Raw genomic sequence first — 16,156 nt, forward strand, 5'->3', positions numbered from 1 at the left:
CAGACAGATAGGGAATGAGAGACAGACAGATAGGGAATGAGAGACAGAGACAGACAGATAGGGAATGAGAGACAGACAGATAGGGAATGAGAGACAGAGACAGACAGATAGGGAATGAGAGACAGAGACAGACAGATAGGGAATGAGAGACAGAGACAGACAGATAGGGAATGAGAGACAGAGACAGACAGATAGGGAATGAGAGACAGAGACATACAGATAGGGAATGAGAGACAGAGACAGACAGATAGGGAATGAGAGACAGACAGATAGGGAATGAAAGACAGAGACAGACAGATAGGGAATAAGAGACAGAGACAGACAGATAGGGAATGAGAGACAGACAGATAGGGAATGAGAGACAGAGACAGACAGATAGGGAATGAGAGACAGAGACAGACAGATAGGGAATGAGAGAGAGAGACAGACAGATAGAGAATGAGAGAGAGAGACAGACAGATAGGGAATGAGAGACAGAGACAGACAGATAGGGAATGAGAGACAGAGACAGACAGATAGGGAATGAGAGAGAGAGACAGACAGATAGGGAATGAGAGACAGAGACAGACAGATAGGGAATGAGAGACAGAGACAGACAGATAGGGAATGAGAGACAGAGACAGACAGATAGGGAATGAGAGACAGAGACAGACAGATAGGGAATGAGAGACAGAGACATACAGATAGGGAATGAGAGACAGAGACAGACAGATAGGGAATGAGAGACAGAGACAGACAGATAGGGAATGAGAGACAGAGACAGACAGATAGGGAATGAGAGACAGAGACATACAGATAGGGAATGAGAGACAGAGACAGACAGATAGGGAATGAGAGACAGACAGATAGGGAATGAAAGACAGAGACAGACAGATAGGGAATAAGAGACAGAGACAGACAGATAGGGAATGAGAGACAGACAGATAGGGAATGAGAGACAGAGACAGACAGATAGGGAATGAGAGACAGACAGATAGGGAATGAGAGACAGAGACAGACAGATAGGGAATGAGAGACAGAGACAGACAGATAGGGAATGAGAGACAGAGACAGACAGATAGGGAATGAGAGACAGAGACAGACAGATAGGGAATGAGAGACAGAGACATACAGATAGGGAATGAGAGACAGAGACAGACAGATAGGGAATGAGAGACAGACAGATAGGGAATGAAAGACAGAGACAGACAGATAGGGAATAAGAGACAGAGACAGACAGATAGGGAATGAGAGACAGACAGATAGGGAATGAGAGACAGAGACAGACAGATAGGGAATGAGAGACAGAGACAGACAGATAGGGAATGAGAGAGAGAGACAGACAGATAGGGAATGAGAGAGAGAGACAGACAGATAGGGAATGAGAGACAGAGACAGACAGATAGGGAATGAGAGACAGAGACAGACAGATAGGGAATGAGAGAGAGAGACAGACAGATAGGGAATGAGAGACAGAGACAGACAGATAGGGAATGAGAGACAGAGACAGACAGATAGGGAATGAGAGACAGAGACAGACAGATAGGGAATGAGAGACAGAGACAGACAGATAGGGAATGAGAGACAGAGACATACAGATAGGGAATGAGAGACAGAGACAGACAGATAGGGAATGAGAGACAGACAGATAGGGAATGAAAGACAGAGACAGACAGATAGGGAATAAGAGACAGAGACAGACAGATAGGGAATGAGAGACAGACAGATAGGGAATGAGAGACAGAGACAGACAGATAGGGAATGAGAGACAGACAGATAGGGAATGAGAGACAGAGACAGACAGATAGGGAATGAGAGACAGAGACAGACAGATAGGGAATGAGAGACAGAGACAGACAGATAGGGAATGAGAGACAGAGACAGACAGATAGGGAATGAGAGACAGAGACATACAGATAGGGAATGAGAGACAGAGACAGACAGATAGGGAATGAGAGACAGACAGATAGGGAATGAAAGACAGAGACAGACAGATAGGGAATAAGAGACAGAGACAGACAGATAGGGAATGAGAGACAGACAGATAGGGAATGAGAGACAGAGACAGACAGATAGGGAATGAGAGACAGAGACAGACAGATAGGGAATGAGAGAGAGAGACAGACAGATAGGGAATGAGAGAGAGAGACAGACAGATAGGGAATGAGAGACAGAGACAGACAGATAGGGAATGAGAGACAGAGACAGACAGATAGGGAATGAGAGAGAGAGACAGACAGATAGGGAATGAGAGACAGAGACAGACAGATAGGGAATGAGAGACAGAGACAGACAGATAGGGAATGAGAGACAGAGACAGACAGATAGGGAATGAGAGACAGAGACAGACAGATAGGGAATGAGAGACAGAGACATACAGATAGGGAATGAGAGACAGAGACAGACAGATAGGGAATGAGAGACAGACAGATAGGGAATGAAAGACAGAGACAGACAGATAGGGAATAAGAGACAGAGACAGACAGATAGGGAATGAGAGACAGACAGATAGGGAATGAGAGACAGAGACAGACAGATAGGGAATGAGAGACAGAGACAGACAGATAGGGAATGAGAGAGAGAGACAGACAGATAGGGAATGAGAGACAGAGACAGACAGATAGGGAATGAGAGACAGAGACAGACAGATAGGGAATGAGAGACAGAGACAGACAGATAGGGAATGAGAGACAGAGACAGACAGATAGGGAATGAGAGACAGAGACAGACAGATAGGGAATGAGAGACAGAGACAGACAGATAGGGAATGAGAGACAGAGACATACAGATAGGGAATGAGAGACAGAGACAGACAGATAGGGAATGAGAGACAGACAGATAGGGAATGAAAGACAGAGACAGACAGATAGGGAATAAGAGACAGAGACAGACAGATAGGGAATGAGAGACAGACAGATAGGGAATGAGAGACAGAGACAGACAGATAGGGAATGAGAGACAGAGACAGACAGATAGGGAATGAGAGAGAGAGACAGACAGATAGGGAATGAGAGACAGAGACAGACAGATAGGGAATGAGAGACAGAGACAGACAGATAGGGAATGAGAGACAGAGACAGACAGATAGGGAATGAGAGACAGAGACAGACAGATAGGGAATGAGAGACAGAGACAGACAGATAGGGAATGAGAGACAGAGACATACAGATAGGGAATGAGAGACAGAGACAGACAGATAGGGAATGAGAGACAGACAGATAGGGAATGAAAGACAGAGACAGACAGATAGGGAATAAGAGACAGAGACAGACAGATAGGGAATGAGAGACAGACAGATAGGGAATGAGAGACAGAGACAGACAGATAGGGAATGAGAGACAGAGACAGACAGATAGGGAATGAGAGAGAGAGACAGACAGATAGGGAATGAGAGACAGAGACAGACAGATAGGGAATGAGAGACAGAGACAGACAGATAGGGAATGAGAGACAGAGACAGACAGATAGGGAATGAGAGACAGAGACAGACAGATAGGGAATGAGAGACAGACAGATAGGGAATGAGAGACAGAGACAGACAGATAGTTAATGAGAGAGAGAGAGAGACAGGGAATGAGAGACAGAGACAGACAGATAGGGAATGAGAGAGAGAGACAGACAGATAGGGAATGAGAGACAGAGACAGACAGATAGGGAATGAGAGACAGAGACAGACAGATAGGGAATGAGAGACAGAGACAGACAGATAGGGAATGAGAGACAGAGACAGACAGATAGGGAATGAGAGACAGACAGATAGGGAATGAGAGACAGAGACAGACAGATAGTTAATGAGAGAGAGAGAGAGACAGGGAATGAGAGACACAGGGAAAGAGACAGACAGAGGCATCCAGACAGACTACATGCACAGTTACACACACTGTACATTACCTCATCTTGCAGTTTCTGATCAGTGAAGTGCAGGAGAGAAACCACGTGGACCTGCACGGAGGCTGCAGCAGCTGAACAGCAGGTCCTAGATGTTCACTGGTCATGTGATCAGGCACATGATCAGTGAGATGACAGGTCCTTCACCGCAGCCTCCATAGTACATTTCCTGTCCTGCACCGATCACAAACATCAGTGCAGAGTAGGAGAGAGGGCAGTTCTCTATGAGCGACTCGGGCCCCCTCATTGCCCTGATGTCGGCCCCTCCCCCTGGGGCCCGGTGATCTGGGGGGTGAAAGGGAAGGAGCCTGGACTGTCAGCTGCGGGCCCCCCCTCCTGCCTCCAGCTCATGGGCCCCGTAGCAGTGGCGTGGTCTGCCTCTATGGACGGTACGTCACTGACTCTGGGATAAATACGTGTAGAGGTTTGTTGAGAAGAGATCTGATAAGTAACCCCACCAGGTAAGATACTCATAGTATTGTAGATGGAAAATGTTTCACCCTGATATTGTCACATGATAATAAGATCATAATATATTGTAACATATAAGTAATATTACACTACTTGTTTTAGAGCCAAAAGAAAATAAATCAGAGATAGCTCCAAAGGCGGCGGCGCATCAACCAGGAAAGAAAGCAGCCCCACCTCCACCAATACCAGCCAAGACGAAAGCCACCGCCAGCCAACCCAACAAGTGAGATTTTTAAATCATAAAACACAACTGTTTGGCAAAAAAAAATAAAATAAATAAATGTATCCCTATTTATTGACACATGTAAGCATGGTCTACCTACTTCGCTCACATTGATAGAAAAACAGTTGATAATTTACCACCTATCATAAAGTTTATTAGCAAGATTTTTTAACTTTATTCTACATTAACATGTAACAGGCTATAGGCGCTACCATATATTTCCGAAAGGGAATGTGATAGATATATATATGTTTAAAAATCAACAGTTGAATAAAATGTTAATTATTATTGCTTTCACTAAAAAAAAAACAACAAAAAAGCTACTTTTTTATTGCTATAAAATAGGAGAAATTATTTAAAAAGTTATTTTCCCGTTGAAAACCCAAGGAGGAGCAACTGCTGAAGTTTGCTTTGAAAGCCTGATGTACATGTAAATGTTGGTGGGATCTGCTCAATGTGTGTGATTTCTCCTCTCCTCCCCTTCTGGGCTTTCACAAAAGGGTAAGGGAGGAGGAAGTTTATTATCACAGCGTGAAGCCATTTTATTGGTGACTGCAGAGTGATACTGACATATGGAAAGTGTCACCGAGGAAGGCTTGCAGCACCGATCCTATTAGATGGTGCTCCTCACTGTATGTGTCATGCGCCTAAATTAGATATGCAAAGGGTATCATATGCTGGGATTAGATACAAGGAGAGTTTCACGCACGTAGATTAGATACTCAGAGTGTACCATGTGTTGGGATTAGATGGCTGGAGTGTATCACACACTGGGATTAGATACATGTCTGCATTCCATGCTTGGATTAGATACGGAGAGTGGGTTACATCCTGGGATTAGATATGCAGCACTGCGGACTGTATCAAACTAGATGGTCATTTGATACATGGACCATCAGGCTGCATCAGATACACAACTCTGGCCTGTATCACATACAGTGGGGAAAAAAAGTATTTAGTCAGCCAATTGTGCCACCAACTTAAAAAGATGAGATTTGCCTGTAATTGTCATCTTAGGTAAACCACAACTATGAGAGAAAAAAATGAGAAAACAAATCCAGAAAATCACCAAATGTAGAGTCCCTATGGGTGGAGATAAGGGGGGGGAGAATGAATAATAAAATACTGATAGGGGTGTGTTATAAGACGCCGAATATTATGGAAGAGGTAGAGAATCTCCTCATAAAGCTAATTGATAAAGCAGCGAGTCTCGGAGAGGTAATTATTATGGGGGACTTTAACTATCCTGATATAAATTGGGGAACAGAAACTTGCAGTTCCAGCAAAGGAAATAGATTTTTGATAACAATGAAAGATAATTACCTTTCACAAATGGTACAGGACCCCACAAGAGGGGGAGCACTACTAGACCTTGTACTAACCAATAGGCCAGACCGCATATCAAATATACAAGTTGGGGGTTACTTGGGGAATAGTGATCACAAAATAATAAGTTTTCATGTATTCTTTAGTAAGATGTCTAGTAGAGGGGCTACAAGGACACTAAACTTCAGGAAAGCAAATTTTAAACGGTTGAGAGATGATCTTAGTGCAATAAACTGGGATGATGTACTAAGTAATAAAAGTACACAAAGCAAATGGGAGACTTTTATGAGCATCCTGAATAGGGCTTGTGCAGAAAATATACCCTATGGGAACAAACATGCTAGAAATAGGAGGAAACCCCTATGGCTAAATAGAGCTGTAAGGGAAGCAATAAAAGAAAAACAGAAAGCCTTAAAAGAATTAAAGAGGGTAGGTAGTGATGAGGCATTATATAATTATAGAAAATTAAATAAAATATGTAAAAAGCAAATTAAGTTAGCTAAGTTTGAGACAGAGAGACTCATTGCGAGAGAAAGTAAAAATAATCCTAAAATATTCTTTAACTACATGAACAGTAAAAAACTGAAAAGCGATAGTGTTGGCCCCCTTAAAAATAGTCTTGGTGAAATGGTGGAAGGGGATGAGGGTAAAGCCAACCTGCTGAATGACTTTTTTTCTACGGTTTTTATACAAGAAAATGCCATGGCAGATGACATGACCAGTGATACCATAAATTCACCCTTGAATATTACCTGCTTAACCCAGCAGGAAGTACGCCGCCGCCTCGAAATCACTAAGGTTGACAAATCTCCGGGCCCGGATGGCATACACCCCAGAGTACTACAGGAATTGAGTTCTGTGATAGATAGACCATTATTTTTAATCTTCTCAGATTCCTTAATAACAGGGTCAGTACCGCAGGACTGGCGCATAGCAAATGTGGTGCCAATATTCAAAAAGGGGACAAAAACTGAGCCGGGAAATTATAGGCCGGTAAGTTTAACCTCTACGGTTGGTAAAATCCTTGAGGGTTTCTTGAGAGATGCTATACTGGAGTATCTCAAGAAAAAGAACCTTATGACAGAATATCAACATGGGTTTATGAGGGATCGATCCTGTCAAACTAATTTGATCAGCTTCTATGAAGAGGTAAGTTCAAGCCTGGACCAGGGAAATGCAGTGGATGTTGTGTATATGGACTTTTCAAAAGCTTTTGATACGGTGCCTCACAAAAGGTTGGTACATAAAATGAGAATAATGGGGATAGGGGAAAATATGTGTAACTGGGTTAAAAACTGGCTCAGTGATAGGAAACAAAGGGTGGTTATTAATGGTACGTACTCGGACTGGGTCTCAGTTCATAGTGGGGTACCACAGGGGTCAGTATTGGGCCCGCTTCTTTTCTACATATTTATTAATGCACTTGTTGAGGGCATGCGGAGTAGAATTTCAATATTTGCAGATGATACTAAACTCTGCAGGGTAATCAATACAGAGGAGGATAATTTTATATTACAGGGAGATTTATGTAAATTAGAGGATTGGGCTGAGAAGTGGCAATTGAAGTTTAATGTAGATAAATGTAAGGTCATGCACTTGGGTAGAGGAAATAACATTTATGATTATGTACTTAATTGTAGAACACTGGGTAAAACAGACACAGAAAAAGACTTGGGTGTATGGGTGGATGGTAAACTTCACTTTAGTGGACAGTGTCAGGCAGCTGCTGCCAGGGCTAATAAAATAATGGGATGTATTAAAAGAGGTATAAGTGTTCATGAAAAAAATATAGTTCTACCTCTGTACAAGTCACTAGTGCGACCGCACTTAGAATACTGTGTACAATTCTGGTCACCGATATATAAGAAGGACATAGCTGAACTGGAGAGGGTGCAGAGAAAAGCGACCAAGATTATTAGAGGAATGGGTGGGCTGCAATACCAAGACAGGTTATTAAACTTGGGGTTATTTCGTTTGGAAAAACGAAGGCTTAGGGGGGATCTAATCACAATGTATAAATATATGAGGGGACAGTACAGAGACCTTTCCAAAGATCTTTTTACACCTAGGCCTGCGACTGGAACACGGGGGCATCCGCTACGTCTTGAGGAAAGAAGGTTTAATCATAATCACAGACGAGGATTCTTTACTGTACGAGCAGTGAGACTATGGAACTCTCTGCCGCATGATGTTGTAATGAGTGATTCACTACTAACATTTAAGCAGAGCCTGGACGCCTTTCTTGAAAAATGTAATATTACCAGTTATGTATATTAGAGTTTATGACAGGGTATTGATCCAGGGAACTAGTCTGATTGCCGGATGTGGAGTAAGGAAGGAAATTTTTTCCCCATTGGAACTTGTTTGCCACATTGGGGTTTTTTTTGCCTTCCTCTGGATCAACATGTTAGGCTACGGGTTGAACTAGATGGACTTAGAGTCTCCCTTCAACCTTAAAAACTATGATACTATGATACTATGGTATCTTTTTTTTGAAAATTTTGGTGGAAAATAAGTATTTGATCAATAGCAAAAGTTCATCTCAATATTTTGTTATATATCCTTTCTTGGCAATGACAGAGGTCAAACGGTTTTTGTAAGTCTTCATAAGGTTTGTACACACTGTTGGTGGTATGTTGGCCCATTCCTCCATGCAGATCTCCTCTAGAGCAGTGATGTTTTGGGCCTGTAACTGGGCAACATGGACTTTCAACTACCTCCAAAGGTTTTCAATGGGGTTGAGATCTGGAGACTGACTAGGCCACTCCAGGACCTTTATGTGCTTCTTACGAATCTACTCGTTCGTTGCCCTGGTGATGTGCTTGGGATCATTATCATGCTGAAAGACCCATCCACATTTCATCTTCAATGCCCTTGCTGAAGGACGGAGGTTTGCACTCAAAATCTCACCATACTTGCCCCATTCATTCTTTGATCAGTTGTCCTAGTCTCTTTGCAGAGAAACAGCCCCAAAGCATGATGTTGCCACCCCCATGCTTCACAGTAGGCATGGTTTTCTTTGAATGCAACTAAGCATTCTGTCTCCTCCAAACACGACGAGTTGTGTTTCTACCAATCAGTTATACTTTGGTTTCATCAGACCATATGACATTCTCCCAATGCTCTTCTGGATAATCCAAATGCTCTCTAGCAAACATTCAGACGGACCCGGACATGTACTGGCTTGAGCAGGGAGTCAAATCTGGCACTGCAGGATCTGAGTGCCTGGCAGCGTAGTGTGTAACTGATGTAGCCTTTGTTATGGTGGTCCCAGCTCTATGCAGGTCATTCACTAGGTTCCCCTGTGTGGTTCTGGGATTTTTGCTTACCATCTGTGATCATTTTGACCCCACGGGATGAGATCTTGCGTGGAGCCCCAGATTGAGGGAAATTATCAGTGGTCTTGTATGTCTTCCATTTTCTTATTATTGCTCCTACAGTTGATTTCATCACACCAAGCTGCTTGCCTATTGCAGATTCAGTCTTCCCAGCCTGGTGCAGGGATACAATTTTGTTTCTGGTGTCCTTCGACATCTCTTTGGTCTTCACCATAGTGGAGTTTGGAGTGTGACTGTTTGAGGTTGTGGACAGGTGTTTTTTATACTAATAACAATTTCAAACAGGTGCCATTACTACAGGCAATGAGTGAAGGACAGGGGAGCCTCTTAAAGAAGAAGTTACAGGTCTGTGAGAGCCAGCATTCATGCATGTTTTTAGGTGAGGACTAACAAGTAACCTCAAATCTCCAATAAAAATACTTTATTTATAATTGTTAAAGTATACACCCCCCCCCCAAAAAAAAGGACACAATTATGTTAACACATATAAATATCAGTACTAGGTCAGGATGACCAAAAGAAAAGGGAGAGATATATAAATGGAAGGGGGCCCTGGCAAGTCCTCGGGGAAGGATATACCCCTACCGAACAATGGAGAGTGTGAAGCCTTAAATTTTCAAGACCCCCGCGTTCCATGTCGACTATCCCTTTCCCTGTCCCTAAATATAAGGGGCAACCCTGATAAGGAAAAATTCAAAAACACCAAATGGGTGAATTAAATGTCCAAATGATGTGAAAATATATAATCTAGTTTACAGAAGGAGTTAGGTCACAAAATTGAGATATTGCCCCTACTGTACACTATTTGATTTTAATCCTGTCCCAACTGATATGAAAACCACTGCCAAGTGATACAAATATATATATATGAAAAAATAGAGCAAGAACAATATAGTCCTGCACAATGGGTCAGTATGCACTCCTAGTATATAGAGTAGTAATCCATTGGATGAATCACGACCCTGATGTATAAGGAAGATATACCGTGATCATCAACAATTGCAAGAACACATAAAGTGCTACTACTTTTACATCACATTACATCAGCACCCCCTGAGGAAGTCTTTGACAGATGAAACGCGTTGGTTAGGCAGCACATTACAGCAGCGCTCATCCATTAAGGCAATCAGCAGTTCATTATTTCACTTTGACCATTTTCCTTCTTGTTGCATCTTTGATGTGTCATAGCAGGGCAGCTAGCTATTTAAAACTTGCACACTAGGTTTTTTATTAGGCACTTATGCAACAAACTCTTCACGTGCAATTTTGTTTGTAAGCCCCAGTTTACATTATAGCTACCTCTAGCATTGTATGTATTTTCAGGAAAAGAAAAATCATGTTATGCTAGCACTGTCACTACCGTAATTGTGGTTGCACCTTAGGTATATCCTTGTCACCATTTTATCTTGCATTTTTTGCATATATACATTTTTAAATATCTACAATAAAGATTTATGATTTTATTACTATTCTGGGTCACTATTTCCTTCATTGGTGTTTTTGCCTGCACTAGTTGGGAATTTTTTGATTAGCGATGTTCATTCAGTGACTGTCTTGGAGGTTTTTTTATTATTAATTTCTATTTAATACTCTGCCTGATTTCATTTCTCTTCTTTTGTTAATTTTCATGTTTTTCATGACTAAGTACTTATTTTCCACCATAATTGCAAATAAAATCTTCCCAAATCAGACAAGGCGATTTTCTGGATTTGTTTTCTCATTTTGTTTCTCATAGTTGTGGTCCCCTATGATGTCAATTACAGGGCTCTCTCATCTTTTTAAGTGGGAGAACTTGCACAATTGGTGACTGACTAAATACTTTTTTTCTCACTGTATGTTGGGATTAGATACTGTACAAGGCACTGCTACGGTATGTCAGTGTAAAGTCCCCTTCAGATGTCTGTAACCCAGAGACATTTCAATGAGGCTTGCATTGACAAAGTAGAGCTGAGTCAGTGTTCAGCGCACAGCAGTGTGATGAGTACTCTGCTGTGCAGTGAATACTCAGTGATGAGCACAGATCAGTAGCCTGACATTGCCCTACTAATCCCAGGCTACCGCGCAGTTTTAACTGCTGAAAAGAGTCTCTATTTCGCAGACCTTTCATTGCTTAGATCAGCTTCTCCAGTGTGAAAGCAGCTTGGTAGCCTGACAGTAATACAACATCAGGCTGTCGATAAGCGCTCACTGCATCCTAGATCTCCACTACCTGCATCCTGCACCTCGTCTCACCACTTGCGCTGAACACTGAGCGGTGATAGGGGTAAATTGTAGCTTACAACACAGTTGTGAGCTGCAAAACAAAAGGTACCTAACTCTCCATATAGATGTGAACTGGATAGCCCAGGAAGCATGCCCACCCAGTTCATAGCCAGAGGCAGCCACAGTATGGGTGATGCCTTTAGACACCAAACGCAGTCTTCTATGGCCATTTGCTGTCATATTTTCAGGGTGTAAGTGTTATGCAAACACATTTAAATATCAGTAAATAAAAATTGCATCTCCCAGTGCCTGCAGAAGTAAACTAATAAGAAATCAATAATTATTAATACGAAAATAAAAAATCATGGCAGATTCCTTTTAACGTCAATAAAATCCTTATATACTAAGGTTATAATCTTCTCTTAGTGTTAATTGCAGGATGCATTTAGTCTTATGGCACCTCATATGTTCTTTTGTGTGTAAATACACTACTCATGAAAAGTTAGGGATATTTGGCTTTCGGTGAAACTTCAGAATGATCCTAAAATGCCCTTTGACCTTATTGGGTGACCTTAATGGGACATTCTCTAATCTTTGAATGGACGTATCCAAAGTTCACTGTTTCAGGACTTTTTGCACAACTTGCTGTTCTCTATCATGGAGCTTATTGGCAAAATTCACAACAGGTGTTTGATCCATGAATCGACCAATAAATTTCGGGGTTCAATTAGAATTGTTGTCACCAAAGGAGCCTTTGGTGCTGATGGCGTTAGTGTGGGCAGATGTGTCTAGTTAGTACAGAACTGCCCTACACTTTGTGAATGGTATAGTGACAAGCCCCTACTACTTGAATGACTACAGTCATTGTGCCTCTGAATGAACAACCCTGGGCTAATTTCATCTTCATGGACAACAAAGCTCCAGCTCATGGAGGTCACATCATTAGGGAACAGCTGCAGGAGACTGGGGTACCTCAAATGGAGTGGCCTGCACATTCTCCAGACCTGAATCCCCTAGAAAACCAAATGGGATCAGCTCAGTCACTCAGAGGCTCCTAACTCTGTAACCCAGGACCTCAATGACTTGAGGGTCGCCCTTTAAGAAGAGTGGGATGCCATGCCTCGGCATACAAAAACTTGACTTGTGTACAGCAGGAGACGTCAAGCTGTAATTGATGCTCAAGGCCACATGACAAGTTATGGAGACATTGACTTTTTTTGGAGGGAGTATACCACACTCTGTTGTTGGCTTTTGTTTCAATAAATTATTTCAGATGAAGAAATCACCATTGCATGCCTTTACTTAAATGCATTACTTTCATGATAAAATATTACTGTGGCAGGAACTTTTTATGTTTTCTATAAATTTCCCCCTAAAGCCAAATATCCCTAACTTTTTGTGAGTAGTGTATGTGATTCTTCAAATTTTAATTTATACTATGGCTGATGAAGAGACCTGAGTAGTTGCTAAAAGCTTACTATTTATCTTTTCAGTTAGCCATTAAAAAGGAAATTCAGAAGTTAGAGTCAGTTCAAAGGCAGGCAACTAGATTACTACAAGGAATGGAAGGCCTCCCATATGATGACATGTTGAAAAAGTTAGATATGTTTAGCTAAGAAAAAAGACGTCTCAGAGGAGATCTCATTTATATGTATAAATACATGTGTGGTCAATATAAAGGACTGGCACATGACTTATTTCTTCCAAAGACAAAGTGGAAAGAAAAGCGATTCCGACAGCTAAATAGGAAAGGGTTCTTTACAGTTAGAGCAGTCAACTGTGGAATGCCCTACCACAAGCGGTAGTAATGGCAGATACTATAACAGCTTTTAAAAAGAGCTGGATGATTTCCTCAGTACACAAAACATTGTTGGTTATAAATGACTTAAGGGTGCTTTACACCAGACAATCTATCGTGCGATAGATCGTCGGGGTCACGGTTTTTGTGACGCACATCCGGCATCGCTGGCGATGCCGGCCTGTGTGACACCTCCTAGCGACGCAGTATCGCTCACAAATCGTGAGTCGGGTACAGCTCGTTAGGTTCCATAATATCGTTTGATTTAGTTGACCATCGTTTCCGTGGTAGTACACGCCGCTCCGGCTCTATGTGGAAGGAAGGAGGTGGGCGGGATGTTTACGTCCCACTCATCTCCGCCCCTCCGCTTCTATTGGCCGGCGGCCGTGTGACGTCGCTGTGACGCCGAACGTCCCTCCCACTCCAGGAAGTGGACGTTCGCCGCCCACAGCGAGGTCGCACGAGAGGTAAGTATGTGTGACGGGGGTTACTAACTTTGTGCGACACGGGCAGCGATTTGCCCGTGACGCAAAAAGGACGGGGGCGGGTACGATCGATTGTGAAATCGCACAATTGGTCGTACCGTGTAAAGCAGGCTTAAGTGACCAAATGTAGAACTGGTGGAGGAAGGTTGAACTAGATGGTCCTAGGTCTTTTTTCAACCTTAGTAACTATGTAACTATGTAAAAAGTAACAACTGAGGACTCTCAAATTTATTTTTTAATCTACTAGCTAACACAATACAAAAATATATTTTTCAATCAAAATTTATAAATATTTAGTAAGAAATGAGTTTTGACCATCAAATTGAAATAGTGAATAAAGGTGGATATTGCCTTCAAAGCTTCAGATGTTTACGGGCGTCCATCTAAGTTAGAGGTTGAGTTAGACCAGTTAGTGACAATTGTTTTAAATGGAAAGTACAAGTAGATGAATATCACTGAGGAATATGGCAAAGTTACTGAACAATGTGGATATGTGACGCCCTGGTAAAACCAAGTAGTCATAAAAGTGTCCACCCTCCTTGTTACCACCAAAAACCCACACCCAGGTACAACACACAGCTATTAAAGCCTAGCCACCCCCTCTTGATAACAAGGACACACCAGTGGGCGGCATCAGGCAGATGAGAACGCCCACCTAGGGGTCCTGAGGTGTCAGGGGCGGGAATACAGGAGTTGAAGATCAAGTTTGAGATTGAACAGTGGAGGAGTTGCAGTGAGTGGAAGTCAAGTGCAGACAGAGAAGTGTAGCCAGGGGTAGGGGCCCTTGGACTACCCGGCTAGGTGGCAGACAGCAAACAGGGTCACAAGCGATGTCGCGGGAAACCTTAAGTGGACCGGGGCAGGGTTGTAGCCCGCCGGTGCCGACAGCGGGAATCCGGTCTGGAGGCTGTGCACAGACGGGGTGCTTGGACCCTAGGACGAGGAAGGTTGCATGCCCCTTGTTAATCAACCAGCAGAGGACGAGGTTTAAGGCCTTGTTCTCCAGAAGCCCAGAGAGCGAAACGGAAGCCCAACGCGGGGAATAGGGTGTCCGTCAGAACCCACAGAAATCCCAGGGGTCAGATATCGCGGGCCACAGCTCCCAAACATACACTGTACCGGGAGTGGACTTCTCTGTTCCATGGGGAGTCGTCCGACAGAAGAGACAAACACATAGTGCAGGAGGAAGGGACACCTGTTTACTACACCCGGGTGTGGGACCCGAATACACCCTCCAACGGCAACCGGTCACTGGCAACTTAGTTTACCACTGGACTTGTGTGAGATTACTGAACTGTGAGTACACCATTGATCCCCGGTCCAACACGGCACGCCACCTCCAGCAGCCATTACTCCCGTGTACTGACACCGGGCCCCGGGACTACACCTCCCCTACCCGTGGACGGGATCCCACCTTGCTGCCCCGCTCCATCAGCCTCGGGCGCCCCATCACCAGGCAGCGGTGGTGTCACCATCCCTCACCGCAACCCACAGGTGGCGTCACAGACGCATTGAAACTCCCCTGTAAATATCCACTTTCGACGGTTGTGAGGACGAACGGCCGTGCGAGCCCAGGTCCGGTCACCACTTGAGCCACAGCAGCGAACTCGGATCCGAGCGGCCCCAGAAGCGGCAGCGGCCCCCGTCCGCAACAGATACTAAAATAATGATCATGTAATCATGGTGAAGAAATAGGGTAAAAAAAGTTATATGCAAAGAAACAAACTACAGCACAAAAAAATTTGTGCTAGACCAAATATACCGTTTTGTTACGGTATATTTGGTCTAGCAGATAACAGTGTCAACCATGTCCTCTAAAACAATAATTCTGGATATGGATAAAGATGAACCGTGATAAGAACTATAACAAACAAGTAAGTGATATGAATACAATACATATACAATAAAATAATTAAATAAAATAGCAGAAAAAATATGATGTAAAAATAACTAAACAGATGAGTCAAACCCCAATACAGGAAAAACAATAGTCATCAGAGCATATGTGAACCAACCATGTCAGGAAAAGAGGAGGTTGGAACCCATATTACTGCACAAAATGGCATCATCAGGAGAAACTGGACCTCAGACTTAGCGATGGAGCAAAGACTTGTAGGCTCGGTATCTCATGATTATTTTCAGCTATATCTTTGTTCTAAGGAAACAAACACAGATGCAGCTGAATTCGGGGCATACTCCCAACCTCCCAGGATACCTCTTCGAACTTAGGACAGACCACTGTATCTGAAACAGTGGTGAGGTATCTATTACACCAGATATGCATAGCTTGTGTAGTCTCATAGGAAGTAGGAGAGTCTTGCTTATGATTACTGGTGGATTAGCACAACAGACTTTTAACACTAGAACTACTGAGGTAGTCATTTTGACTACTTTGCACCATGTATTTCTATATAGGTGTCACGAGTCCAGAAGTTCTAGTGTTAAG

General features: G+C 43.0%; 1 protein-coding gene across 1 annotated transcript in view; it reads left to right on the forward strand.

Annotated features, from left to right (window-relative positions):
* The window catches only part of SH3D21 (SH3 domain containing 21), a 271,986-nt gene that overhangs the window by 161,073 nt on the left and 94,757 nt on the right, over window positions 1-16,156 (forward strand). The window contains exon 14 of the mRNA XM_075336044.1: window positions 4,441-4,561. Within this exon, the coding sequence (XP_075192159.1) occupies window positions 4,441-4,561 (121 nt within the window). The remainder of the gene's footprint in view (window positions 1-4,440; window positions 4,562-16,156) is intronic.

This window comes from Anomaloglossus baeobatrachus, chromosome 2 (assembly GCF_048569485.1).
Source record: "Anomaloglossus baeobatrachus isolate aAnoBae1 chromosome 2, aAnoBae1.hap1, whole genome shotgun sequence".
NCBI classification, from domain to species: domain Eukaryota; kingdom Metazoa; phylum Chordata; class Amphibia; order Anura; family Aromobatidae; genus Anomaloglossus; species Anomaloglossus baeobatrachus.